Source organism: Pediculus humanus, genomic scaffold (assembly GCF_000006295.1).
Source record: "Pediculus humanus corporis 1103172108319 genomic scaffold, whole genome shotgun sequence".
Classification (NCBI taxonomy): Eukaryota; Metazoa; Arthropoda; class Insecta; order Psocodea; family Pediculidae; genus Pediculus; species Pediculus humanus.
In genome coordinates, this window is record NW_002987888.1 from 447,923 (window position 1) to 474,085 (window position 26,163).

Consider the following 26,163-nt stretch of genomic DNA (forward strand, 5'->3'; position numbering starts at 1 on the left):
AAAAAGGAAAAAAGTTTTTTCTGAGCGGTTTTTAAATACAAAAAAAAAGGAAAGATTTGAAGAAAATTTTCCGATTCGTGTATTCCCTTCTCCTACCCACTCCTTCCTCTCCCTCCTTCACCACCTCCTGCTACTACCCGAGATTTTATTATCATTATTATTCTAGAAAATTATAATTTATGTATTTTTAAAAAAATTAAAAAATTAAAATCGTTGTAAAATAATGTTAAATAAAATAATGAAATAGTTAGTTTTATATTAGGGGGAGTGGGGGGAGGGGAGTGAGTCGGTAAAGAGGGGGCGGGAAACCACGAGCGAATGAAAATCATCAAGGGAAAATTTTTTTAAAAGAGGAAAAAAAGTTTTCTTTTTTCTTTCCTTTTTCTTTTCCTTTTTCTTCTTCTTCTTTAAAAAAGTAAGAAAAAAAATGAAAAATAAAACTTTTTTTTTCTTTTTTTTTTCATTTTTCCTTTTTCTCGGGAACGAACGATTACTTTTTTTTCTTTTTTTTCCTTTTTTTCCTTTTTTTCCTTTTTTTCCTTTTTTCCTTTTTCATTTTTTTTTCTCCTTTTTCTAAATGGAATTCATTTTCATAATTTTAGTTAATTTGCATACTAAGAGAATATAATTCAATATAAAATAACAAAATTGCGGTTTAAATTATTATTATTATCATTATTATTATTATTATTATTATTGCATTTTTTTTTTATTATTTATATTCTGTTTCGTTTATTTTTTATTCCCTCCTCTGTCTCTCTCTCTCATTCTTTTTCTCAAAGGACGTAGACGATGGTGTTTTTTGTCACTTTAAAATTTTCCATTTTTTTTTCACACTCTCTTTCTCTTTAACGCTCTCTCTCTCTTTTTTTTTTCCGGAAAATTTTTACTAATTTCTTTTTGACGTAAAAAATGTTACGATGATGATGATGATGATGATGATGATAGTTACCTTGAATTTCGTGATGGAGGGGATTTTTTTTTTTTATTTTAAACCCAAAAATCCTTTCGTAATTTTCATTTCTTTTTTTTTTTCTACAGTTGTCGTCATTGCTTTCATTATCATTAACGTTATTATTATTATTATTATTATTATTATTATTATTATTATTATTATTATTATTAATATTAATTTTGTAATTTTTTTTTAAAGAAGGAATGATGAGAAGGGATCGCGTGGGGCGGGGGAAAGGGGAAAAGCCGAGCGGATATAATAAAAATTTAAATTATTCGTTTTATTAACCCGAACATTAGGAGGATGAGGAGAGGAGAAGGAAGGGCTCAAAGGAAATTTACATAAATAAACGCATTTAATCTTTAATATGAACGAAATTGATGCTGATGATGATGATTATGATGACGATGACGACGATGAGAGCACGACAGCAAGAGTGCTTTAAATTAATTTTTTTTTTTTTAGTTTTTCCGACGCGGAAAAAAAAAAATCTGAGGGGTTTATTTATTTAAAAAATCGAAATCGATATTTTAAATAAATTTATGGCTCCCGGATAAAATGACAACTTTAAGTCTCGAGAAAAAAAAAAAAAAAAAATTTCGTGTTTCGATTTCGATAAAAACCTCAAAAAAAAAAAAAAATGAAATAAAATAAAATTTTTGCATAACGTCGAGATTAAAAAAAAAAAAAACAAAAAAAAAAAAAAAAAAAAAAAAACATACGCGGCGTGCTCATTAAATAACGTACGTGTCACTAGAAAAAAAAAAATAAAAAAGGCCTAAAAGAAAACGTCGTGAACGTTAATTTATTAGTTTACTTTGTTTGACAGATTTATTTTCGATGCAAGGTTTTTTTTTTTTCAGAAAAAAATATTTATGCGTATGTGTGCGTGTGTGCGTATGTTTATTAACCGTCATTTCATTCTTCGAATCTCAATCGTTAATAAGAGAGAGACAGAGAGACAGACAGAGAAAGCAGACGACGTATTTTCATTTCGAATTCGCCTTTTTTTCATTATTTTGTTTTTTTTGTTTTCAGCAGGTGAAACGAAAAATCAAAAAAATGAATTAAAAATTGATGGCGTCTTCTTTTAATGGAGGGGTGGGGGTGAGTGACGAGGGGGAAAGGGTAAGGGGGTAAAATATCAGCCGTTCGATAAATATTTTTATAAAAATATGAGAGGAAAAAAAAATTTTTTTTTTGCTTTTTTTTTTTGCTTTTTCCATGACTCGTATCGCAACACAAACTTTTCACTTTCACTCCCATCTTTCTCCCTCCCTCCCCCTTCCCCCCCCGCCAGCCAACCAGAAGCTCAGCAGCCTCTTCAAAAACACCTGTCACGCAACGCGACGTAATATACCTTTAAACGAAAGCAAAAAAAGGAAAAAAAAAAAAGGAAAAAAGGAAGAAAAAAGGAAAAAAATTTTCCTTTTTGTAAAACGTCTAAGAAAATCTTCATTGACATTAAAAATTTTCTTTTTAAAATGTCTGAGTCGGTGTGATTAGGAAATGAGGAATTTGGTAATTTTCTCGAGTCGCGTTCGTTTTCTCTCTCTCTCACTCTCTCTCTCTCTCTTTCTCTTTCTCTTCTTTAACGTGGAAGAAGAAAGGTACGATAAAATTCGTTCGGAATAAATGGTAACAAAACAAACAAAATGTCGTTCTTTTTTTAAACATGATTTTTCTCCTGATGTAAAAATGACGATGACGATGATGATGATAATGATGATCGTTAGTCGTCCGAATAATCGCGAGAGTTGAAAAAAGAAAAAGAATAATAATAATAATAATAATCCGAGCGGAAAAATACTTCCGTGTATATATATATAAATGTTTTTTCAGGCAAAAAAATAAAATGCCCTGTCTACAAAATACTTTTAGCTGTCTGAAAAAGAAGAAGAAAAAGAAGAAGAAAAAAAAAAGAGAGAGTGAGAGAGAGAAAGAGAAAAAAAAAGGTTTTATGATCTTTCCGATTTCGACTCTCTCTCTCTCTCACTCTCTCTCTTTCTTTTTCTTTCTCTCGTCGTGTTTTACGTGTGGTTAGTCGTTTAGAAATTTTTTCTCTTTTTTTTTTTTTCATTCTTCTTTTTGATTTCAATTATTATTATTATTATTATTATTATTATTATTTTGCTCTTTTGTCATTATTATTATTATTATTATTATCAGTATCATTTTTATTTTTATTATTGTGGTTTTTTTTTTTTTTTGCTTTCGTTAAGAATTTGTTGAAAACTCAATTTCATTCCGTTTATTTTCCATTATTATTATTATTATTATTTTCTATCTCTTTTTTTAATTTGGTGCGACTTTCGACTCGGAACAACAAAAAAATTTTCTTTTTTTTCTCAATTTCTTCTGCTTTTGAAAGGAATGAAATGAATGAAATGATTTCATCGTTTACATAAGTGTTTGAGTGAATGAATGAATGGCGGAAAATTTTTTTTTTCTCTCTCTCTTCTCTTTCGTTTTCTTGTGACGTTTAATTGAATTTTTTTAAAATACTTATTTGTTAACATTTGACAACCGGAAGGAAGTAAAAAAAAAAAAAAATTATTAAATCATAACCTCGGTTACCGGAAGTAACCTGCGATCGGAAGCGGAAGCGGAAGAAGGGAAGGTGGAAAATTTAAATTTTTTTTTTTTTTTTTTTTTTTCAATTTCATTTCCGAGTGCGTAAAAAAAAAAAACGTTTACCCCCGTGCGCGTGAGTTTGTGTAATAAAATCTCCCTGCCGGACAAACAACAACAACAAACAAACAAACAAATGAAGGAACAAACGAACGAACAAAATTAAAAATCGTTTTTGTTATTTACGAAACCTTTTTTTTTTCCGTTCTCTCTTCCCCTTTCTCTTTCTCTCATTCTTTCTCCCCGTGGTTTAAATGAAAACGTTTTACCCCTTGTTATTTCAACCCCTGTTGCTTAAAAAAGATTTATGTTTAAAGATACAACAACCCTTGCGGGTTATGTTAAATCAGATAAATCCTTTTCTCCTTACTTATATAATGTTTTTTTTTTATTTTTTTTTTTACAGGAAGTTCAAATTTTAAAAGCTTTGGTATTGGGAGAAGAGGAACGGGGTCAAAGTCAATATCAGGTCATGTGTTTCGTTCATCATTTCAACAAAGATGATTACATATCGTCGGATGCCATGTCGAAATTAAGACAAGTGAGTAAAAGTTTTTTCTTTCCCCCCCCTCCCCCCGTGTGTTTTCACTACGACGACGACGATGATGATGATGATAACGAACGATTGAGGATTTCAAAAATGTCTGTTAAAATTTTTATTTTTAATTTCGAACGAGAGAGAAAAAAAAAAAGTTAAACGTAAAAATGGTTTGTTATTGTTATTGTTATTGTCGTCGTTGTCGTTCTCGTCGTCGTCGTCGTCGTCGTCGTTGGTTTTTTCATTTATTTTTAAATTGAAAGCAATAAAACCGCAAAATTTCCAGTCGTAATTCATTTTTAGACGTTTTTAATTTTCTCTACTTTACCCGTTTTATAAATATTTTGCTAAATAAAAAAAAAATTTTTATCAAAATTTGTAACCGTAAAAAACAAAAAAAAAAAAAAAACATCTCGAAATAATTATTTTCCAAAACGTTTCGTATATTAAATTAGATACATATATATGTTTACATTTGGCTTATTATTATTATTATTATCTTGTTTTTAATTAATCGAATTATTTAGTATCGATTATTCGCTTTGTTGTATTAATTATTTATATATACGCCATGTTTCTTTATCAAAGAGATCATAGATGATGGGATTATATTTGTTTTTTTTGTTTTTCTTCCCCCCCCCCCAGAAAAATCCAGGTACGATAAGAATTCCGGAAGAGGATAGAGGACGAGAAAATTACACGATGAGTCATTTTATTGATTTGCATCAGAGCGATGTCATATCGGAACATGTGAGCACTTTGTGCGGTGAAGCAAAAGATGCCACATACACGAGAGAATCGGATTTGCACAAGTGGGCAAACATTCCAGGTAAGATAAAATCCGTGAGCCATTTTTTTTTTTTTTTTTATTTGTCATTTATATGTCTCTTTTATTTCCCTCTCTCTCTCTCACTCTTGCGGCAAACAATAAAATCCGACGGGTCAAAGGTAAAATAAAAATTTTTTCTCTCTCTCTCTCTCTTCCCTCCTTTCTTCCTTGGATTAAATCGTTACGAAATCGAGTTTACTCGAAGCGAAAAATATCATATTATCTGTAAACTGTCACCCCTTTTTATGAAAGAGAGAGAGAGAGAGAGAGAGAGAATGACAGAGAAAGGGAAGAGATAGAGAGAGAAAGAAAGACAAAATATCTCCGGGTGAAATGAAATTATTATTTTATTGTAATTAAAATTTGAGAAAAGAAAGGGGAAGGGAAAAAAAGGTTGATGCTGGCGGTGGTGGTGGTGGAGATGGAGTTGAGGGTAGGAAGGAAGTGAGGTGGAAAAGGACGCAGAAACACTGGAAAAAGGCAAACATGACATTTTGAATTATGAAAAAAGGAAAATAATCTAAATAATCTAAAAAATAATAATAATAATAATTTTTTTTTGAAAAATGGCAACAAAAAAAAGGTTCGAACGAATTTAACCCTTAAATTGTTTGTTCCGCGGTTTAACTTTTTTTTTTTTTTTTTTTGAAAATTTTAAATACGGGGTTGATAAATTTTGTTTCGTTTTGTTATTGTTCATACAACGCGGAACGACAACAGCCAAAAAAAAAAAAAAAACAACGACAAACAAACAAACAAACAAGCAAAAAAAAAAAATGATAACGAATATAATAATAATAATAATAACAACTTTCTCCGGTTCTCGTAAATTTTTTTTTTATTTTTTTTTTTCAACTTTCAAAGGGCAAAAATGATAATGTCGACGAATTATCGTTAACGCATTATTTATCAACCGTGTCGTTTTATCATTATTATCATCATCATTATTATTATCATTATTATCATTATTAATAAATTTTATACATTGTGCAGACTTCTTTCTTTTTCCCCCCCCCCCCCACGTTCGGAAATAAATAAATGAAACAGATTTTAAAATGAAACGACAATTTTATTTATTTTTTTTGACGCAAATAAAAAAAAAAAAAGAAAAAAAGGAAAAAAGGAGAAGAAAAGAAAAGAAAGGAAAAAAGGGGAAAAAAAAGGATTGGGAATGGGGGTTTGTAAAAATTAAAAAGTTCCAAAAAAAAAAAAAAAAAAAAAAAAAAACTAATTTATTTCCGTTCCTGTCCTTCCTGACTTTCTCCCGCTTGGGTTTTTTTTTTTTATATTTTTTTTTAGGATGTGTATTTTATACTACCAAGCTTCCCGTCCCTCCTTCCTTCTTCCCCTCTTTCCCTTTACTCTTCTCTCTCCCCTCCTCTCCTCCTCACTCCATTTTTTTTTTTTTTTTATATTTTTAATACCGTGTCAAAATTGGCACTGAATTTTTAATTTTTTTTTTTTTTTTTTTTATATTCAAGAGCTCTGGAGTAGAATATTAAACATAAATCTTAAGCCGGGGGGGGGGCGGAGAGAAAGAGAGAGAGAGAGAGATAGAAAAAAAAAAATTATAAATCAAATTTTAAATGGAAAGTTTTATATGAGAGAAAAGGGAAAGAAGAAGAAGAAGGGATTAGGAGAGGGGGAGGAGGGGAGAGGTGGAGAAGGAGGAGGAGACCGAGTGTGTTTAAATTGCCCTATTAAAAACCCACTTTCAATCATTGAATGAAATTTATTACTAAATAAATTTGCAACGGCAAAAATTGCTGTTGCCGTCGCCACCGCCGCCGCGTCAAAATCAATTTATTTACGTTATAATAGAAAGAAAAAAAATTTTTTTTATTATTACAAATTATTATTATTATTATTATTATTATTATTTGTGTGCGCGTTTGTTTGTTTGTTTGTTTGTTTGTTTGTGTTTTTTTTTGGCGAAAAAAATTTTCTTTTTTAGCAAAAAAAAAAAAAATGCTTTTTCTTTTTCTATTTTTCCATGTTTTTTTTTTGTTTGTGTAAATATTTATTTTTTTGGCTCGTAGCAGAAGACGATATCGAAATAATAATGATGATAATGATAATGATGATGATGATGATAATGATAATGATAAAAAGAAAAAATTTTCCGTCGGGAAAACAATGGTGCGAAAAGAGAGAAAAAAATGAAAAAAAGGAAAAAATTTATTAAATTATTTTTAAATACGCGTGCTTCGTTTTTTTTTTTTTTCTCGTTTGTTATGCTTGTTTGTTGTGCTTGTTTGTTTGTTTGTTGGTTTTTTTTTTTTTTATATAATTACAACTTTCGGTTAATTACACTAATAATTCTCTTTCTCTCTCTTTCTCTCTCTCGTACCTGGTTTGAGTGGGAAAGAAAAAAAAATGGGGGGGAGAGAAAAAAACTCATTTTCTTAACTTGAGTTATTTGCACGCGAATTTTAAGATTTTTTTTTTTTTCTTTTTTTTTTTTTTCATAATTTATTAGTTTTGGGCAAGAAAAAAAAAAAACTAATACCAACGAGATTAACTTGAACAGGGGAAGGGGAGAAAGGGAGGAGGGGGGTAAATAATAATAATAATAATAATAATAGTATAACGTTCGACTAGTTTAATTTTATTAAACTAAATTTATTTTTCTAAGAAAAAAAAAGTTTCGAATTTTTATTTGCATATTTGAAAAACATTATTATGTTGTTAACTTTATTCATACCCTCCCCCTCCCTCTCTCTCTCTCTCTCTCTCTTTCATTTTACAAAATGGCGTAGAAAAATTTATAAGGAAAATGCAAAATGCAAAAAAAAAGAAAATTATATTAATAACGGATCGAATAAGGAAAAACGTGGTGGTGCGATCGATCGATATGTGTTACCAAAGCCAATTTTTTTTTTTTTTTTTTTAATTTTCAAAAGTTGTCAGCATTTACTATGAAGTAATAAGATCTCTTTAAGATCTAGGTAAACCTCGACATGACGATGACGACATGAGAAAAAAAAACATTGGGAACCATTCGAATTTTTTCCTTCGTCTTTTCTTTTTTTTTTCTTTTTCTCTTTTCTTTTCTCTTTTCTTTTCTTTTCTCTTTTCTTTTCTTTTCTCTTTTCTTTTCTCTTTTCTTTTCTTTTCTCTTTTCTTTTCTCTTTTCTTTTCTTTTCTTTTCTCTTTTCTTTTTTTTTTATACATAAAGTTTTAAAGAATTATGTGATGGCGTCAAAAATGGAATGGATGAGCACAATAACTTTTTTTTTTTAAAAAAAAAAAAAAAAGACAAGGTTTACGACGAGAAAGACCCAAAAAGTTTTTTAATTAAAATTATGGTGGATATAAAATGAAAACTTTGTCGTTTTTTTTTTTTTTTTTCTAAAATGTTAAACTCGAGTTTTTTTTTTATTCGGATTAATTTTTATCAATCGAATTATTATTTTAAAAAAAAAATTTTTTTACTCCAGAAAGAGAGAAAGAGAGTCAAATCTTATCCTTCGCCGACGACCCTACCTAATCCTCCCCCTTCCTCTTTTTAATTTAAAAAAAAAAATCCTTTTCACCGGAAAGAGGTGGTAGTAGTAATAATAATAATAATAATAATATTACGAAAGCAATAATTATTTTGGATTAAAAGAAATTATTTGTTTGGAGGGAAAAAACCGGGGAGGGAAGGGGAGAAAAACGGGGGAAGGAAGTTTCGGATTTTTTTCTTCATTTCGGAGTAGAAGCGGAAAAAACGAAATTGAATTTTTTTTTTTTTTTATTTCTTCTGCTTTTTTTTTTCCTTGTTCTTCTCTTTCACTCTGTTTTATTTTTTTTTTCGGTTGCGTAGCCATGCACAGGTTTTTCTCTCTCTCTCTCTCTTTCGTGAAAATTTGCTACGGGAAAAAATTTTTGCAAGATTCCAGTGGAGAAAGAGAGCGAGAGAGAGAGAGAGAGAGAGAGAAAGGAATTTTTTTTTTTTTGCTTTTGAAGTCACGGTTGATCGAACTCTCACAAATTACTTTTAACGGTTCCATTCATTCATTCTTTCTCTTCTTCTTTTTTCTCTTCTTTTTCTTTTTTCCTTCTGGAACGTTGAAATAATAAATTTTACGGGTGGAGAATCGAAGAAATTAAATAGCAAAACTTTGAACTTTTTTAAACTTTCGTGTATAAAAGTGATAAAAAAAAAAAGAAAAAAATTTTCTTATTTTTTTTTTTTTTTGAAAGTTATTGACCGGAAACAAGATTTTCCCGGTTCGCTCCTCCTTTTATATTTTTTCCCTCTTTCTCTTTTTTTTTCTTTTTCCACTTCCTCCTCCTCCTCCTTCTTTTTCTCCTCCTCTTCATTCCCGAGGGATTTTTTTTTTTTTTTTTTTTTGACTAAGATTTGTCAGAATTCTTTTTCTCTCTTTGTCGTTGCATGTTTCCCTTCCGTTTCCGTTTAATGAAAAAAAAAAAAAAAACTTGAAACAAATTTTATTTTTTAATCGGATGGTTCGATTCGCACCTGAACACCACCGCACCCCCCGTCTCCCTCTCCCAGAAATCTATTTAAAAAATTTTCCTCTTGACAAATGATTTTTTGACTGACGTTTGTTTTCAATTGGGAAAAAAAAAATTGCGCTGGAAAAACGAAATGGGTGGAAAAATGAAAAAAAAGGAAAGGTAACAAGAAAACGTAATTGAAATTATTATTATTATTATTTTCAAACGCTGGAGAAGTTCATTAAATTTTTTTTTTTCAGATTCCATTTTTTTTTTTTTTTTGTGTTGCTTGCGGCGGCTTCGACTTTAATCTCTGACGGGGGTTTTAATAAAAAAATTATTAATTGTTTTTTTTTTTTTTTTAATAGAAATTTTTTAATCTCTCACGCGCTGTGGTGGTGCGTAGTAAAAGGGAGAAGAAGTGAGGGTCGAGGGAAAAGAGGGGGTCGAAAGCCTCCCCGTATAAAAAAAAAATTATTCCTTTTGTGTGTGTATAATTTTTCGTCGTCAACGTCCGTTGTCGTATTTGTTGTTGACCGTTAATAAACTAATTTTTTTTTTTTTTACAAGTAACTTAATTGAAAATTTAAAAAAGGCGAGAAAAAGAGTGAGAGAGAGAGAGAGAGTGGAATGAAAAGGGATAGAAAAAAAAAAAGGGAAAAAAGGAAAAACGGCGGAAGGAAATAAAAAAAAAGGTTTTCGCATAAAATTTGAAAAATTAACACATCCGATTAAAACCGACAAAAAATTTACTTTTTACGTAATAATAATAATTTTTTGAATTCGAATTTCCCTCCAAAAAGCAGACGTTTTTTTTTTTTTTTTTTTTAAATGAGTTCAAATAAAATAATAATAATAATGATAAGAACAAGAACAACAACAATAAAAACGTGGGGGGTTGGGCGGGGGAATGCGTACTTTTTTTTATTTTCGTTCCAGTATCCGTTTTTACTTTTTTTTTTTTTTTAAATAAATAATTTCTTTTCTCTCTCTCTCTCTCTCTCTATCTTTCTCTCTCGAATGAAAATATTTTAAAGAGAGACTTTTAACAGCGTGTGCGACCTTTTGAACCCATTTCTCCCGTTCGTCATTTTGAAAATAATGATGATGATAACAAGTTTTAAAATTCACTTCTTCTTTCTTTTTCCCTTTTTTTCGGTCCTGAATGGGGATGAATGAAAAAAATGACGAAAATTTTTTTTTTGGGGGAGAAAGAGGGGAAAGAAAAGTCGGCGTCCCGTAAGTTCTTTTTTTTGGCGGAGGGAGAGAGGGGGGTTTTGTTCTTCGTATTTTATTATTTAAATAAAATTTACATTAAAGGGCGTTAATAATATGTTTATATATGTGAGTGTAGGTGAATATCGTTAATAATCTGGGAAAAGGAAGGCGTTAAATAAATTTATTATTTTGCACAGATATAACTTCTTTTTCTCTTTCTCTCTCTTTCTCTTTCTTTCTCCCACTCTCTTTCTATCTTTTTCTCTCTTTTTCTACGTCTCTGTATTTTCGTATATGTAAATTTTATTTTATTATACATTTTTTTCTTTTAATTCGTTTGCACAAAAGAAATTTTATGGAGTGAAAACGAAAAAAAAAAAAAAAAAAAAAACTGTCGCACACACACACAAAAAGGTGTCGCATAGAAAAATATTCCAGAAAGGATAGAGAGAGAGAGAGAAAAAAGATAAGGGTGGGGAGGGAGGTGGCAGGATGTTAGTTACGCGGGTTTTTTTTCAAAATTTTTTTCTACATACGTTCATTATAAAAAGTTACGCGCGTTTTTTTTTTTTCTGGAGTGAATAAGTAACATGTCGTCGTCGTCGTCGTCGATGATAAATTGATTAATTAATTAATTAATTATATATTTTTTTGGAAGGAGGGGGAGGGGAGTGGAAGGAGGGAAGGCGTTCGCATCAGGTCGGTATGAAGTTTTCGTTGGGTACAAAAAAAAAATAATAATTAATTACACTTGTCGAAACTCGACTTTTCCATTTTGAAAATTGGTTTCGATGAATGGCAACACGTTTTTTTTTTTTTTTTTTGGAAGGGGGGGGGTTCGGAGAGGTGCAGAGGGTAGAGGGGAAAGGGAAAGGAAGGATACATTTAGGAAGTGAGTTTTTTTTTTTTTTTTTTAAATTTTTGGGGTAAAAGGATCGAAGATGTGATTTTTTTTTTTTATCCGCGTTAAAAAACATTTAAAATAAATGCATGAGAGTGCATTTGCCCATAATGCGTCCTCCCGTAATGGTCCCATCACGGTTCCCCATTATGCTAATGGATTTCCTTTTTCTAGGGGTTTTTTTTTTTATCATCATTATCATCATCACACACACACAAATTACTATTTTTTTACAGGTTTTTTTTTTTTTTCATTTTATTTTATTTTATTTTTCTCCAGTTTTAAACTTTTTTTTTTTATTTCGTTACCCAACCCCGGTCCCCCCGCTCCCCCCCCCCATTTTTATTTTTTCACTTTCGTTTTTCTTTTATATATATGTATATAAAAAAATTGTTTTCTTTTTTACCGTTTTTTTTTTTTTTTTAAACCGAATGAAACGTTCGTAATATACGATAGCGTTCGCGTTCGTACGTTCGTTCGTCGTTTTTTATTTTATTTTATTTGTTACCATCTCTCTCTCTCACTCTCTCTCTCTCTCTCTCTCTCTCTCTCTCTCTTCGTTTTCATTCTTTTTTTTTTCTCGCCAGGAAAATAAATATATATATATATTAAATGAAAATGATACTTTTTTTCTTTTTTTACGAATCGTATTATTTCGTTGAAAAATAATAATAATAATATTGACGACAACTCGGTGTGGAGTGTTTTTGTTTTTGTTTTTTTAGAATAAATTTTAAAAAAGTAATTGAATGATTTATTATTATTATTATTATTGTGTATTCCGGCAGGATTTTAAAAAAAACGGCGGTTATTGTAACAAACAAACAAACAAACAAACGAAAAATTTGCAAGGAAGAGAAATATTCGCGACTTTTGTAAACGTTTAAAAGAATTACGAGGACGATAATAAAATGGAATTCTCGCTTTTTACAGTCGATTTAAACGGGGAGGGAGGTGAGTGGGGGAGTGGGAGTGGAGGAAGGGGAAGGGGAAATCCCGGAAATTCGTAGAAAATTTAACTCTCGACGCGAATGCGAATCCGAATGCGAATCAACAAAATGCAAAACAATTGTTGTTGTGTTAACAATGGATGACGAGAGACAAACGTTTTCGACTAATAAATAATTCTTTATTTACTCTTTTATTATTTTTAAAAAACAAACAAACAAACAAACAAAAGTAGTCGCGAATTTATTTATTTATTTATTTATTTTACGCCCCCCCCCCTCTTTTTCAAATCTCTCACATCCTCGATTGTTATTGTTTAATTTAACCTCTTCCGGTTGTTGTCTATGTCTGTTTGTCTGACTACCTGATTTTGAATAAAGAAAAAAAAGAACAATGCGTGCGTGTGTGTTTGTATACCGAGTGTTCGTGTACAAACAAACAAACAAACAAAACAAAAAAAAGAAAAAAAAAAATTATTTTTTGTCGTTTTAATGAATTTTCCCAGGAGGAAAAAATAAAGAAGGCGGTGAAAATTTATAAAAAAACAATGTTCTTCAAAAAAAAAAAAAAAAAAAAAAATTTCTCCCCTTCTCCCTCCCTCCCCCCCTCTCTCTCTCTCTCTCTCTCTCTCTCTCTTTCTTCTTCTCTATCTTTCTCTCTCTTGTAAAAAAAATTTAAATATTCATTGTTTTTAATTTTTTCTTTTTTTTTTTTCCTCCCCTTTTAATGACGATATACATACAAGAATTCAGAAACCGTGTTCTCAATAATGATTGATGATTTTTTTAATAATAATAATAATGATGATGATGATAATAAAAACACGGGGAAAAATCTTTTAAAATAAATGGAAAATAATAATAATAATATTGATGATGATGATGAGAAAATGAATTTTCACGTTTTTCTTTTTTTTTAATATTTTTTTTTACTCTCTTTTCTCGTTTTTACGCTTTGATTTTTTATTTATTTATTTATTTATTTTTTTAAAAATTTAATATTTATTAACGCTTGATTAAATAATAATAATAATGATGATGATAATAATAATAATAATAAAAGCACCACCCGGTATTCATTCGTTACGTGAAAAATTACGAAGGGAAAAAAAATTTGAAAACTCAAAAAAAAAATTATTTACGTAGACGTAAACAAGGGAAAATACGTTTGTGTGTGCGTGGGTGTGCGTGAACGTGTGCGTTAAACGTGACGTAAACAACCTTTTCATTATTTCGTAAAAAACTGTATGTGTGCGTGTGCGTGTGTGTGTGTGTGTGTGTATGAATATCGATTTTTTATTTTTATGTTTTTTTGAAAAGAAAGCAACACTTTATTATGTCTTTTTTTTTTCCCACGAATCATTTTGTTGTTGTTGTTGTGGTATTTTGAGAATACAAACACGTGGTTAAGTATCAGGAAGAAGCCAAAAAGTTGTAGTAATAACATTTAAAAAATTAGAAAAAAAGTGGGCGTACTTACGTACGTTCGTCTGCGTATACGTGTGTATACGTGAAAAGGTGGCGGGTTTCACAGAAAACAAAAGGTTAGAAGAAAGGTTTTATTTATCTTTGTAAACCTTTAATCCGTTTAAATAAAAACAAAAAAACAAAAAACAAAAAAAAGAAAAAGAAAAAAAAATTGTATTGAATGAGGTCAAATGAAAATAAAATAAAATAAAAAAAAAACTTTTAGAAGCATTCAAATTTCTCGCACGCACACACACACACACACACACCTACACACAAACACAATGATGATGATAATAATAATAATAACAAAAGCAGACGGATTACAAATTTCAGACAGGGTGGAAGAAGGAACAGGGGAGCGTTGGAAAATGTTTTTTTTTTTTTTTTGAATTTTACGTGTTTGCGTCACCGCGAAAAAAAGAAGAAGAAGGTTGCGGTAGGGAGAGAATAAGAAAAAAGTTTTTCCCCCACTCCTCTACATCCTCCCTTTCCTTCCTATTTCCCTACCTCCTCCTCCTTACCCGACCGGTAAAAATTACAAAAATTTTAATGGAACAACGTCCGGTCACGGAACATCCGTATCGATGATTGATTGATTTTAAAATTGAAAAAAGGAACGTGGGAGGGGGAGGGGGAGGGTATGGGGAAGTGTTTCCGGTAAAAAAAAAAAGTTTAGGAAATAATTTTCCTCGTGTTTTTTTTTTTTAAATACATCCTCCATGTAATCAAATATTTGAACTTGGGTTCCCCCCGTCCAATTTTTTTTTTTCAATATTTTTTTTTTTTTTTTTTTTTGGAAAACGTTAATAAAACATTCAAATTTTTCCTTTACCCTTTCCTCTCCACTCCTCCCCTCTCCTCTCCTTTCCTCTTTCTCCATTCCGATTCATTCTCCCCGATAAAAGCCGATTCTTTTATGATATATATATATATATAAATAAATTCTAAAATTCGTATTTCTTCGAATCGGGGGAGTCCGGGGGATTGGGGGGAGGGAGGAATGGGAGGGGAAGAAAGAAAATTCCGCCATATTTATATTTCTATAAATATTTAACACGCACGCAAATAATAAATCAAATATACTAGGAGAACTAGTCGTAGTAGGAAATAAAATAAAATAAAATAAATGAAAAAAATTCAATCGGCCATTTTTTTTTTCTTTTTTTTCTTTTTTTATTAATCATTTCGTCGTCTAATGGAAAAAAACAACGCGAAATTATTATTATTATTACAATTATTATTATTATTATTTTAAGTGAAGCGAAACTTTATGACGATGTAAAAAAAAAAAAATAAATAAATAAAAAATTATTTATATTTAATATCTCGACTTTTTATGATAAATTCGAAAAATGAAAAAAATAAAAATAAATAAATAAAATAAATAAATAAATTACTGTAATCAAATCAAAATCACATTTAACGAATAAAAAAAAAAAAAAAATACAAATGGCCGATCGAGCGCGAGCAGAATCATTTCTTTTTCCCCTCCTCTCTTCTCTCCTCCCCTCTCCTATCCCCTCCCTCGCTCTCCCCCCTCGAAAAAAAAGAAAAAAAAAAGCTTTTTCGCTACATTTAACTTCTCGTTTTATGTAATAGCTTTTTCATTTCGACTTTTTTTTTTCTATTTTATTTTATTTTATTTTTTTTTATTCATTTTACGAGAGAGAAAGAGAAAGAGAGAGAGAGAGTGGGGGGGAGGGGGAAAGGTGTGGAGGTCTGAAACTGCCGGTGAACCGGCAGACTACTACTACTTTTCTTTCCTTTTTTTTTTTTCCTTTTCCTCCCTCCCCCTATCCCTCTTCCTCTCTCTCTCTCACTCTCTCTCTCTTCCCATTCTTTTACCATTAAATAGATATTTCCTTTTACGGGGAAAATGAAATGCATTTTCCAAATCGATCCCGACGTTAATTTTAATATGTTTTTCTTTTTCCTCTCTTCCTTTCGCTCTCTCTCTTTCCCTTTCTCCTCCCCTTCTTATCCCCTCCCCTTTTCCCATTTTATTTTTTTTCTTACGAGATAAAAGCTAATGGTTTGGTTGCCTCTTCCTGTTTTCCTTATTTTTATTTTTTTATTTTTTTTCTCGTATTAAAATCTTGGTTGAACGTCATATTTATTTATCGTTTCTACTGTTGTTGTCGTTGTCATTGTCATTATTATTATCATCATCATCCCTGATATCGATCGATCGATGGGGGAAGGGTCGTTGGAAAGAAAAAAAAAAAAAATTGTAAAATTGAAATGCTGAGTCGTCGCATATAAAGAAAAAATTTTTTTTTTTTTTTTTAATGTCTTTCGCAATAAATAAAAATTTTTATTTTATTTTATTTTCATTTCATTTCATTTTCTTTATTAAATGAAGTCCTGGACATTCTTTTGGTGGTTGGTAACCATGACACCAGTCGACGACGAGGCGTCAAAAAAAAAAAAAAGGAAAAAACTCATCCCTATAATATTTCTAAAACTAAATTATACGAAAAAAAAGAAAAAAAACCGAAAGAAATATAGATATATTTATACATTTTTAGCGGATATAAATTTTCCTTTTTTTTTTCTATCTCTATCTCTCTCACTCACTCTCTTCCTCTGTCTTTCTTTTTTTCTCTTGAAAACTTTATAAACTTCCATGCTACATAGCTACCGTTAAGTTTTCTATTTTAGTTTTACCGAAATGAAATAAAAATAAAGTTTTTAGTTTGTTTTTTTCCATTCCATTCCATATCTCTCTCTCTCACTCTCTCTCTATTTCTTTCTCTCTCTATCGCACTTTTCTGCATCCGCATTCTTTTTTACATTTTATTCTCGTTTTTTTTTTTTTTTTTTTTTTTTTTTAAGAGATTTTTCGTACACGTTTCCACGCCAACCTTTTAAAGTCTTAATCGCACAAAAATTTATTATCCAACGATTAATGCCTATATTAATAAATTTAAACGTCAATTATTATTATTATTATTATTATTATTATCAATTTTTAATCGAAGGGAAAAAGGTTGGGAGTAAAAGAAAAACGAGGGAGGTGATGGAAAAATGGCAGCAATTAAAGAAGTAAAAAAAGAAAAAAAAAAAAGGAAAAGATGGGAAATGCTTGTTTCCTACCCCCCCTCCCCGATGATCGATAAAATCGACACGAGGGGATTTGGGAGAGGGGAGAGAAGGGGGGGAGGGAGTCGATTGTCAATTCGTCGTCCGGGTTAGTTGACGTGATAAAAAAAAAAAAACGTTTCCATCAAACACGTAAACGCGTAAAATGTTCAAGTTTTTGTTCGTCTTCGTGACGTTTTTTATTATTATTATTAATTAAATTATTTCGTTCGTTCGTTCGTTTTGAAATTTTTTTTTCGCGCCAAAAACGGAAACCCCTGATAATTAATTTTTTTTTTTTCTTCTTCCACGATTTTATTTTATTTTACGATGATTCACGGTGTGTGTGTGGGGGGGTGGTTAATTTTAAAAAGGAAAAAAAAAAAAAAAAGGAAACCTTCCGTCGAACCTTTTTCTCACTTTCACGAAAAAAAAAATTATTTTTTGAAAAGATCGTGGCACGATTCGAAAAAAAAAAAAAAAAAAAAGTGGGAGGAATAAGAATAAAAAAAAGGATTTATCGAATGTCACGTTGACGGATTTATTTTCTGTTCGAGAGAGAAAAAAAAACGTTTCACATTTTTAACAGTTCAATTAAATTTCAATTATTAATTTTTTTGTTTTTCTCTCTGCTTCTCTCTCTCCCTTTCTTTTTCTATCTGCCTCTCTCCATCTTTTCTTTTCCTTTTCCTTTCCTTTCGTTTTCGTTTTTTTTTTTTTTATTTATTTTTCAACGAAGAATTTTTTTTAGCTTTAAAAAGAGAGAGAGAAAGAAAGAGAGTGGGAAGGAAAAAAAAAACGTTAATTTATTACCCGTAACCGAGTCGTTTAATTAGCGCCATATTTTTTTTCATCTCCTCCTCCCTTTCTCCCTCTTCCTCTTTCCCTTTTTTTTATGAACTTTCTGGATTTTATTTTTTTTTTTTCCATCGAATTTATAATTTTTTTTTTTTTGGGGGTCTGTCGTTACATCGAAATTTGTAATTATCCTTTGACCGTTGAAAAAAAAAAAAAAAAAAAAATTCCCTCTCTCTCTCTCTCTCTCTCTGTCTCTCTCTTTTAATTATTTACCTTTCCGAGAAAAAATAAAAAAATAAAATTTTTCCGGGAGTAGAAATTTTTTAAAAGGTTTTTTTTTTTTTTCATTTTTTTTTTTTTTACCTGACGTTTGACTCGCAAGTAAAAGTTGACCTTTTCAATTACGTTCGACCTTTTTTTTTTTTTATTTCGGGGAAGAAATTAAGGAGGGGGGGGGGGGGAGAAATTGAAAGGGGGAATTGAGGGGGGGGACGGGGTAAAAGCCGTTTTTTTTTTTTAAAAAAAAAAAAAAGGGTTTATTAAAAATTTTTTCATCGGGAAAAGAATTTTCCTTTTTTTTTTTCTTTTTTTCCCTTTGACGCAAAAAAAAAAAACTGTTTAATTATAATTGAAATTGTTTTCATTTTTTTTTTTTTTTTTTTTTTTTTTTAATTTTCTTTTTCCCCCCGTTTCGCAGACGAAAAAGTGACAGGAGTGACAACATAACGACAAAAAAAATAAAATAAAAGAAAGTTTCGTAAAAAACTTTTCTTTTATTTTATTTTTTTTGTTACATTTTCCTTTTCTTTTCTTTTTCTGGAAAACTGGAATTGTTTTAAAAGAATAAAATCTTTTTACTTTTTTTTTTTTTTTTCGTTTCCTTTGGGAGAAAAAAAAGGAAATTTTCTTTTTTTTTTTTAGTTTTTCACTTTAAAGTGTGCGAACTTTTTCTAAAAACATTAAAACTTTTGTTTTTTTTTTTTTTTTTTGTTTAGGTTTGGAAAAACACAAAAAAAAAAAAATTTTTTTTTTCTTTCTTTTTATGATGTTGTCAGTTTTTAAAAAGTACGTGAAAAGTTTTTTTAAATATTCAATTTTTTTTCTTCTTCTTCTTTTAATATTATTATTATCATTATTATTATTACTTTTTTGTTTTTCGTTTTGTTTTGTCGTGGGAATCCCCCCCCCCCCGTTTATATAAAATTTTTTTTTTGTTTTATTTTCGATTGGGTAATCGAGGAGGAAGAAGGAAAAAAAATGGTAAAAGAAATTTTGTGTCGTTGCCGTTCGTTCGTTTGTTCATTCGTTTGTTTGTTCGTTCGTTTGTTTGTTCGTTTGTCGAACACAATAAATTGTTTGTATCGAATAAAAACGATTTTAATTCATTGAAGGGCGATGAATGAATTTTTTTTTCTTTTTGTATAATTTCCACTAAAAAGTTGTTGTTTTTTTTTCTCGTTTTGTTTTAAATGTATTGTATAGACTCTAATTCGTCTTTTCTATTCTTTCTTTCTTTCATTCTTTCTTTCTTTTTCTTTCCTTTTTTTCCTTTTTCTCATCTCGTGAATTTATTTTAAAAGAAACAAAAGATTCGTTCGACGAGGTTGAAAGAAGCAATTTATATGCAAATTGGCTAACTTGTGTGATGTTTCTGTCTCTTTCTCTTTCTCCTCCCCACCCCCTCTTCTCTCTCTCTTTCGGATTTCAAACCTGTCAGAATTTTCTTTTGTTTTAGTTTTAATTTTTTTTCTTTTCTTTTTTTGTTCGTTCGTTCGTTCGTTATTTTAAAATCTTTATTTCTATGTTGCGAGAAAAACGTGACAAGCATGGAGGAGGAGGAGAGGGAGGGGAAGGAAGAGAGGGAAGGGGAGGGAGTAATTGAGCAATTCAAAATGAAAAAAAAAAAAAAAATATGCTTTAATTAAAAATGATTTCGCAACGAGTTGTTTCTTTTTTCTTTTTTTTTTTTTTTTGTTTTCAAATATTCTTTTCGAAGAAAGAAAGAAATAAAGAATGAGACCCAAATTAAATTTAAAAATAAAAAAAGAGAAAAGAAAAATGCGCGAACGGAATGAGAAAATAAAAGAGAGAGAGAGAGAAATAATAAATAAATAAAGTAAAACTTGATTTTTTTAAATTAATTAATTAATTAATTTTCGTGTTGTGTGCGTGTGCGTGTTTGCTCGCGTGTGAGTGTTTGTTTGTTTGTTTTCCCCCCCCCCCTTTCTCCCTTTCTCCCTTCCCTCTTACCCCTACTCCTTTCCACCCCATCCCCCGTTTGAATGGTTTCGTTTGTTATTGTTGTTGATTTTTTAAATTAAAAATAATACGGGAAACCTTTTTTTATTTTCCTCCTCCTTTTCTTCTTCTTCTTCCTTCTCTCTCTCTCTCTCTCTTTCTTTCTTTCAGAAATAAACCAAAAGAAAAGTTAAAAAAAAAAGAGAAAGAAAAGAAATGCTTAACGTTTTTTCAGGGGTTTCGTATATAAATTTTAAATTAAAAGAAGTTTTCCGAGGAAAACACACACAGAGGAAAATAAAATTACGTTTTATTTTTCGGTTGGTTCAAATTTCGGGTCGAAAAAATTTAATTTATTTTTTTTTTTAAATCCCAAAGAATGTTTTCCTTTTTAAATTTTATTATTACTCGTTTTTACTATTACTCCTACTATTATTATTATTATTTTGTTTTTGTTTTTATTTCGTTACCTTTCCAAAAAAAAAGAAAATGGCGGATTTTTAGTTACGATTTATTTTCGAATGAAAAACAATTCGATGGTGAAAATTTCGTACTCGATATCCCTACACGTGTGTGTGTGAAAAAATAGGAAATGACGATTCCGGTTTCGTGACGTAATAAATCGTTTCGAAAATTTTTTACTTTTCCTCTGACGTTTTCCTCCTCACTTTCAAAAATCGATTTCATTAATAAATAAATAAATAATGATGATGATAATAATAATAATAAATGTTTTTGTCAATTTTCTCTCGAGTCGTGTGACTCTCCGACATTGCCAAACTTTTTTTTTAAAAAAAAACCGAAAACCTTCTTTGGAAAGTTTTTTTTTTTTTTTTTATTTCCCTTTCCTACTTTTACCCTCCGTGCCCCCTCCCCGCCGCCACCGCCTTTTCGATCCTCCCGAAAATATGTTTAACCAATTAGAAAAAAAAAAAAAAAAAAAAAACAAGATAAATTGTTTTAAACTTTTCCTTTTTAAATTTTTGACAAATACGATATATTTGAAATCGATTCGAAATCGATACCTCGAAAACTTTTTTTTTTTAAATATTGGAAACCCCTTAACACAAAAACCTTTTTTTCCCTTTTGTTGTTTTCGAAAAAAAAAAAGAAAAAGTAAAATGGAAAATTTTTAGAAAAACGGAAAACGTGACCCTTCTTAACAGTTTTCTACTTATTTATTTATTTATTTTATTTTTATTTTTCCTTTTTTTTTTTTTGAAATGGAAATTAAAACGAATTTTAAAATTTGCGCGCGCGCGCGCGCTAAAGTTGGGATTTTTGTCGAAAGAATGAAAATTGAATTTTTTTTTTTTTTTTTTATTATTAACACGTTATTGAAAAATAAATTTATTTTGTTAATATATTTAGAGGTTGCGTTTGTTTAACCGCGTTTGTACGTTTGAAGAGTTTATTAAAATTCAAAACGTTTTTTTCCCCCCGTCGTCGTCGTCGTTTGTCGTTTGTTGTTTTAAATTTTATAAACGATACGAGGGGTTTGTTTACGGATTGTTACGGATTGTTGTTTGTACTCTCGCAAAGTTTTTTTTTTTTTTTTTTTTTTAATATTTAAAATAACGATAAACTATTTTAGGGAAACGTACGAACGATTAAGAAGAAAACCTTCTGGAAAATTCCACGAAAGTTTTAAAAGAAAATTGCGACATTTTGATTATTTTTTATCCGTTTGTTTGTTTTCCTTGTTTGTTTTGATTTTTAATGATAAAATACGTTTTAAAATATTAAATTTTCACGTTTGCGAATTTAAATAGAAAGTTTTCACGTTGTCGTCATTGTTGTTGTTGTTGTTGTTGTTGTTGTTTGTTGAATATACAATCGTCGGGTCTTAAAAGTCGCAAAGTTCGCCCGTCGCACACGCTTGTTTGTTTGTATTTGTTTGCACACGCATTCCGAGAGAGAGAGAGAGAGAGAAAGGGGGGGCGGGAAGGGAGAGTAAGGGAATTCATTTGTTTTTTTATTTTTATTTTCGTTTTTTTTTTTTATCCTTTTCTATTTTCGCCTTATTCGTCCTTTTCGTAACATTTAAGAAAAATTTCAATTCGACGTCATCGTTTTGTTTGTTGTTGTTCTTGTTATTTTCTTCATTTCAATTTTTTAAAATAAAAAATTTTTTTTTGTTTTTGTTTTGTTTTGCTCCTGTTTTACTTAAAAAAAATTTTTTTCTCATCGTAAAAAAAAAAAAATAACGGAAAAACTAAAAAACTTGGGTTTCAAAACAACCGACAAACAAGACAACCGACCGACCGATCTACCGACACAAGGAAAAACTTAAAATAAATAATAAATGAAAAAGAGAGAGAGAGAGAGAGAGAGTGAGACAGACTTCGACTCAGATGCAAACTATAAATATTTATAATTCTGCGGTGTGTTTTTTTCTTTTTCTTTTTTTTTTTTAAATAATTTAACACACGAGAGAGATAAGAAAAACGTCGTGGAAAAAGAAAAAATTGCGGGGATGTAAGTCGAAAGGATAAACAACCGGAAAAAATGAAGGAAAAGAAGAAAAGGGTTTTTCTTTTTCTTTTTTTTTTGAATGTTTGTTCGAGTGAAAATTTTTTCAGACATTTTAAATTTTTCGTGATTTACAAGGAGGGATCCTACTCGTAGATTTTCTACTTAATTTCGGTTTAAAAAGAGGAATAATATTAATTAACCGTAAAATTCGTGAGAGTAAATTCCCAAATTATTATTATTATTATTATTTTCGTTCTATTCCTTCCCATTTTTTCCCTTTTTCCTTTTTTTTTATCCCGAAAAAGAAGAAAAAAAAAAAAAGAGAGAAAAAAAAGTGAAAAAATGAGAAAGAATGACATTGTCATTTTTTTTTTTTTTTGGTACTCTGAAGAGCGAGAATAAAAAAAAGAGAGAGAGAGTGAGAGGAGGGGGGAAAGGAGTGTTAGAACGAGAGGAAAAGGAAATTACAAAAAGGTTAAAAGGTTTATAAATGTGATTAAAATGAATAAATAAAAATTTACTTGCGAGAAAAAAAAAATTTTTCTTTTTTTCTTTTTCTTGATGGAAATACAAAAAAAATGAAAAAAACGTGGGATCGAATTATTATTATTATTATTATTATTAATTTTTCGAATTGTGTCTCTTTTCGCCCCCCTCCCCCCCCCCCCACGAACGCCGTTCACGTTTGAAACTTTCTAAAAAAAATTTTAATTTTCATTTTTTTTACAATTTTTTTCTCCCCGAGGCTGACATTTTTATTTTTTCGTGTCATTCGTTTGCGTCAATTGTTTAGTAATTAAAATACAAAAGAAAGAAAGAAAATTATCATTATTATAATTATAATAATTATTATTATTACAATTAATATCATTATCGTCGTTTCCGTTGTTGTTGTTGTTGTTGTTATGTTTATGTCCGTAGAATTTTTTTTTTCTACGTCGCCTTTTAATTAATGAATTTGTCGTCTCTTTATTTATTTAATTAAAAAAAATTTTTTTTTTTCTTTTTTTTTTTTCACGAACCGGAAATCGAGTTTCGATAATAAAAACGCGCGCGTTTGTTTCGCGTAAACGAACGGCGGTAAAAAAAAAAAAAAAAAAAACGCGCGCGTGCAGCCCGATCGGTTTTCGAACGTTTTTTAATTAATAAAATTAATTTTTTCTCTGTTAAAAAAAAAAAAAAAAAAAAAAAAATGGAAAGCGGGAGGGAGAGGGGAATAAAAACGCGCGTTTTTTATTTGCTCTTCCCTCCTCCTCTTCCTCCCCATCCCCCCGCTCCCTCTCTCTCTCTCTCTCCTCTCTCGTTTCCATCTCCGGGAAAAAACGATGATAAAAATTTTTTAATTAAAATTTGAAACATATGTAAAAATTAATTACAAAGCGGTACGGAAAATCGGCTTAAAAGGGAACTTATTTAAAATTTATACACTTAAAATGAAATTTGTTATTTTACATTTAATTAAATTAAAGTGGTAATCGAATAAAATTTTTTTTTTTTTTTTGTGTGTGACGTTGGTAACAATGTAAAGTTTTCTCTCGTTGGGTCGGTTGGTTGGCTGGCTCAGTTCTCCTTTTTTTTTTGTTTCGTTCCGTTTCCGTTTCGTTCGTTTTGTTTTATGCCGCCCTTTTATTGACCACGTGAAATTGTATCGTTATTATTATTATTATTAATTTTTTTTTTGTCGTCGAAACCACTTTCGTTTTTTTTTTTTTTTTTTTTTATTATTTTAATTGCCCTTCTCGAACTGTTCAACATGTCGACCGGATATCGATTTATTAATAATAATAATTTTTTTTTAAATACGTTCGAACGTTTTTACGACGATAAAATAAAATGTTTGATGATTCCGCTTCCGATTAATTGACTATTAATTTTTTTTTTTTTTTACTGGAAAAGTTTTAAAACTGTTTGAAAACTTTTTCCTTTTTTTTTTTTGTTTCATAAATTATAATTTTTTTCTCGCATGCATGTTAAATAGAAAAAAAAAATTTTTATCGTTTTTGTTGCTGTTGTTTCAGGATATACGTTATCCAGTTTATTGTTAACAACGAGACCGTTTCCGTTGACCAACAGCGTTTTAGGCGAAGCTAAAAGGTGTTACGACACTCCAAACATATGGTCATCGTGCACGTGTCATTTGGAAATGTGCATAGGATGGTATCCGTGCGGTCTCAAATACTGCAAGGGAAAATTTCTAGATAAATCTTCAACGAACAGTAACAGCAGTTATCGTTGCGGTATAAAAACGTGCAAAAAGTGTTCTTTGTTTTCCTATTACGTAAGACAAAAACAGTTGTGCCTGTGGGATGAATGACCCAAATTTCGAAGGGTATCGAACTCTTGGTGACGACAACGGCGACGGCGACGAAAGCGACGGCAGCGACGGCAACGGCAACGACGGCGTTTGCGACGATGACGATGACGACGATTTTCCGGTATAAATGATTCATCAATTGATTGATAATTGTGTCGACAATATTTTTTCCCTCTTCGATTTCTTCGTGACGTCAATCGTCAAAAATTATTTTTACATTTAATACGCGGCCAAAAAAAAAAATTATTATTATTCATCACGCGACCGCTAATGATACAGTAATAATAATAATAATAATGATAATAATAATTTTAAGGTGAAAACTTCAGAAAAAAAAAAAAAAAATTCAAAAATTGTTTTCTTTGTGTCACTCTCGAAACTTTTGTGAATTTCTTCGAATGTTTTTTTTTTTTAACCGGTAAAAAAATTTTTTTGTTGTTGTTGTTGTCGTTTAATTTATCCTTGATTAAACAATTGTTTGTTGAGATTGGTTGTCGGTTGTTTCCGTTGTTAAAAAAAACCGCTAATTTTAAATTCGAATGAAAAGGCAGTCAAAAATGAAATTGTTTAATAATGTACGCGTGCTGTGAATTCGTTCGTTGGTCTGTTTTTTTTTTTCCACTCTTTACTCCTGGAAAATTAAATAAAAAGGGGAGGAGAGGAGATAAAGGGGATTCCAAAGAATTAATGAAAAATAAGCAAACAAAAAAAAAAAACAAAAAAATTTTCATTTTCCGACGCGTAAAACGTCGAATTCGACGTAATCGGCGATTAATTAGATAGTTAATTAATTAATTTTGTTTTTCTCTCTTTCTCTCTCTCTCTCTTTTGCACGGGGTTGTTTTCAACAAACAACAACAAACGATTTCGTAACGGTTTTTGTAATCTGAGTGATGGCGCGATCGGAAATTAATGACGGCGCGAATTTCGACGATAATACGTATAAATTTTAACATATCCGCCGCTTTACATCCAGTAATTCCTGTATCGATTTTGTCGTGGCAGAAGATTTTAAAAAACGTTAAAATTTATTTTAATTTTTTTCAAATGATATTTTCGAATTCTTTTTCACTCGTGTCACATCTCGTTTAACGTTTAATTATCGTCGATTGAAATTTATTAATCGATTAATTAATCGATATCGCGACGTGACGTAATTCAGAGAAGTTATGTTTGGCGTCGTATCATAACTCATCTTCTTTTTCTTCTTCCCCTTCTTTTTGATTTCGATCACGTATTAAATTTTTGAAAAAAAAAAAAAAAAAGTTTACGTCCTCCATTTTTTTTTTTCTTTTAAAATTGCCGTAACAACCACAACACAT

General features: G+C 29.9%; 1 protein-coding gene across 1 annotated transcript; it reads left to right on the forward strand.

Annotated features, from left to right (window-relative positions):
- Positions 1 to 3,893: 3,893 nt before the first annotated feature.
- Phum_PHUM611800 (Out at first protein, putative) lies at positions 3,894 to 24,841 on the forward strand (the record flags this gene model as incomplete). The annotated part of the gene is made up of 3 exons (XM_002433011.1): positions 3,894 to 4,127; positions 4,770 to 4,953; positions 24,546 to 24,841. The coding sequence occupies 3 exons, from the start codon at positions 3,894 to 3,896 to the stop codon at positions 24,839 to 24,841; spliced, it is 714 nt and encodes a 237-aa protein (XP_002433056.1).
- Between the last annotated feature and the right edge of the window lie 1,322 nt (positions 24,842 to 26,163).